This window comes from Aplysia californica, unplaced genomic scaffold, assembly GCF_000002075.1.
Source record: "Aplysia californica isolate F4 #8 unplaced genomic scaffold, AplCal3.0 scaffold01740, whole genome shotgun sequence".
NCBI classification, from domain to species: domain Eukaryota; kingdom Metazoa; phylum Mollusca; class Gastropoda; order Aplysiida; family Aplysiidae; genus Aplysia; species Aplysia californica.
Window position 1 is genome coordinate 21643 of NW_004799010.1, and position 3217 is coordinate 24859.

A 3217-nucleotide genomic window follows, 5' to 3' on the forward strand; every position below is an offset into this window, starting at 1 on the left:
TTTTCAGTTAGTAGGAAATTTTGAATTTTGCCCGGGTGGCGGCCGAAGCCTACTCTTATCGATTTTAGACCACCAAGAGATCTTTAACGTGCGCAACTTGCACACAGGCCCTCCCTGATTTTTCGCCCTTGTCCGAGAAGGCTAGATGTAGGTCTTTTCTACTAGAAGATCAGGGGTGTGGCTGAAAGAAGGAGCCAAGGAGTAGCAGTAGAAAGACTGTAGAAAGAGTCAGGAGCCCAGAGAAGGGGGCAAAGGAGGTGAGGGGTGAGGGCAGAAAGTGGAGACGAAAGCAGACGACGACGGAACATTGCTAAAGAGCAGGAAAGGAGATGAAAGGAGACAATTTTAGAGTAGAAAATGTTTCGGTCGCTACCCGGATTCGAACCCGGGACCTTTGAATGAGAGGCCACACCTTAACCTCTAGGCCACGAGAACCCCCAGACCCGAGTTCGATTTCCAAGTGGGGAGAATCTTTATCGAGTATCTCAGCCTTTCTGTTGGGATATTGTATCACTCTCAGCCCGGGTTGGCCCTGACAGACCGGTTCGAAGCCCGCCTATTAAATTAAATGCTCTAAACGGTGTTGATGTTGGGGGTCGGGTGGGGGTTAAAAATCTACATTTTAAAAAAGCCCATATTTTAAAAAAAGTGGTTCAGGGAAACACATCCTACCGCTGGCATTGGATACAGATAGAATCGTTCGGAAAGCAAAGTGTAGTTGAACCTGCTCTAACAACCACCTGCACAAACGACCACTTCTCACTTTCTCCTTTCCATATTATGACACTGTCCAAGACGTTTATCTGTCTAAAATATCGGCTTTTCTCTTCGATAATTGGTGGCCGTCTTGGATGATTTTGACTGTACTTGGTCGATTGGAGAGAACTGAATTATGGCCCATCAAGGCGAACTATTTTCAAACATCATTGTTTTAAGTTGATGTGCTAAATATGGCATATATGGTCCTGCAGGGGTAAGAAATGAAATTTTAAAAAATATACATATATTAAAAAAACCAAATAAAAACAAAACATGATGGCTTTCCCTCTCCTCTCTGAAGGCCAACTACGTGGATATCAACAAGTTCCTCACCGCCCGTGGCGAGCTCATCACCGACTACGACCGGATGATGGCCGTCAAGTTTGGGACCCAGGTACGTATTAGTTCTTTTTTTTTTAAGTAGAGGTTTTACGGCGGTCGCAACTGCATAAGGTCATATGAGCGCCAAGCATATTAGTTCAGGCTCGGAGAAATTACGTAAGAATAAAGTTACACCCCCTGCTCCCTCTTTCTGAAAGGAAAGGAAAAAAATTCAAATTTTTTTAAAATGCCAAGAATAAACCCTGCCTTTGCACATCACGAGGAACCCAGCCTTTCATTTGCTGTTCTTTTAAGACAAATTGCAACCCCACTTTGACCCTCACGGCGACTCCTGATCTTAGCACAAAGTCAAGTGCATTTGAAACAAAAAGGGCTATGCTTTCCTCTTACTAGATTAGCTGTCTGGAATTTTTTTTTAATACCACTTCTGACTCGTATACACATGTACTTCCTTCTTGCGCACACTCTGTCTGCATCCCCATCTCGTCCCTGTCCCCACCCCTCTCTGAAATTGTTTTTCTCATAGTGTCATATAATCATAATGTTATGTTCACAGGTTCGCAGACATTTATGCCATTCGATATACACAGAGGAGAGAGAATAATATAAGGGAACAGAATGAGTGAGAGAAAAGGAGAGAGACAGATAAAGAGAGAGAAAGAGGTGGGGGGGGGAGAGAAAGAAGTCGAAGAATCTTTACAGAGACTTGCCGTCTTTTTCTCAAACATTAACTCGTCTTTTATATTTTGGGGCAATACTGAATATATTGTGTATGTAAAATTTTCAAACTGATTGTGGTACATGTGGGCAGTTTATGAGGGATTCTGGTACGTCTTACTTTTTTTTGGTCCCTCTTTTGTTTCTATCTGTCTGTCTTTTGTTAATGAGTCGACGTGTTTCTTAATACTCAAACAGAGAGAGATTTTTTTCTTCCACGTCTGCCTAAATTGATGCAAGCCTTCACGATATCGAAGTTATTTCGAACAGATGTCTTTTATTCAAGCAAATGTTGTTGATTCAAATGGAGCTCATTGATTTGCGTAAGCATTGTTTGGTCGTTCAAATGTCGTTTATGTAAATAAAAGTCGTTAGTTCCAACAAGAGTCGTTACCTCTAACGAATGTATTTCACACAAAAGGTCATTAATTCAAACAAATGTCGTTTCTCAAACAAACATCGTTACTTCACAGACATCGTTACTTCAAACAGACATCTTTTCTTCAAACATCTTTACCTCATTACTTCAAACATCATTACTTAAATTGATTTTAACAAATGTCGTTACTTCAATCATCGCGACTTAAAATAAAAACACGTTAATCCAAAAAGAATAGTGAATTAACAAAAATTGATAATATCGTTTGTCCAAACAAGTGTCATTTAAATCAAATAGGCGAGCCCCTGTCCACAGTACCAAGTATGGTTATTTCAAATAAAAGTCGTTCATTCACATAAATGCATGCATCGTCCAATCACCTACGTCGTTGTGGGAAAAATGGTGAAATGGTACAAGTTTAACGCCCCAATCAACACTAATAGGTTATTTAAGAGGCGGGACCTCAACACTATTAGGTTGTTTAAGTAATATTAATAAGAGGCAGGACCTCAACATTTTAACGCCAATCTTCGAAGGGACCGAGCCAAATTATGGGAAATTCGTGTAAAATTGCAATCTCACGACTTCGAGTCCGGCAGCCTAACCACTAGGCTGCCGACGCCACTGCGTCGTTGTACTGAGTAGCAAACAAACAAACAAACAAACAAATAAACAAACAGACCCGTTTCCCCAGTACCTACGCCGTGATGGGACGTTTGTGCTGCATGTTGTCCTGAAGAACTCCAACTCTGTGGTGATGGGAGACCTCATCTCGGAGCTGTGGAAGATGTACAAAAGCAAACCTCTTCCCCCCAAGGCCTGGGCCGGCCAGGGTGACGTCATGTACATCTAGCGGTAACGGTGGTACGTGGTGACGTCAGTGTTCTATTTTCTGGAGGTGTCGATTGGCTGAGTGACGTCATGCAGTGTGATCTCCTGTTTGTCTAGCAGCAGTAATCATTGATCTGTCTGTTCTGTCTGTTTTGTCCGTCTTTGCCTCTCGCTCTCTCTTTCCTCCCC

General features: G+C 42.2%; 1 protein-coding gene across 1 annotated transcript; it reads left to right on the forward strand.

Annotated features, from left to right (window-relative positions):
- Positions 1 to 1060: 1060 nt before the first annotated feature.
- LOC106013988 (innexin unc-9) lies at positions 1061 to 3206 on the forward strand (the record flags this gene model as incomplete). Its single annotated transcript, XM_013090962.2, is given in 2 exon segments — positions 1061 to 1153; positions 2892 to 3206. Coding segments are annotated over 2 exon segments (252 nt in total), but the record flags the coding sequence as incomplete, so codon positions are not given.
- Between the last annotated feature and the right edge of the window lie 11 nt (positions 3207 to 3217).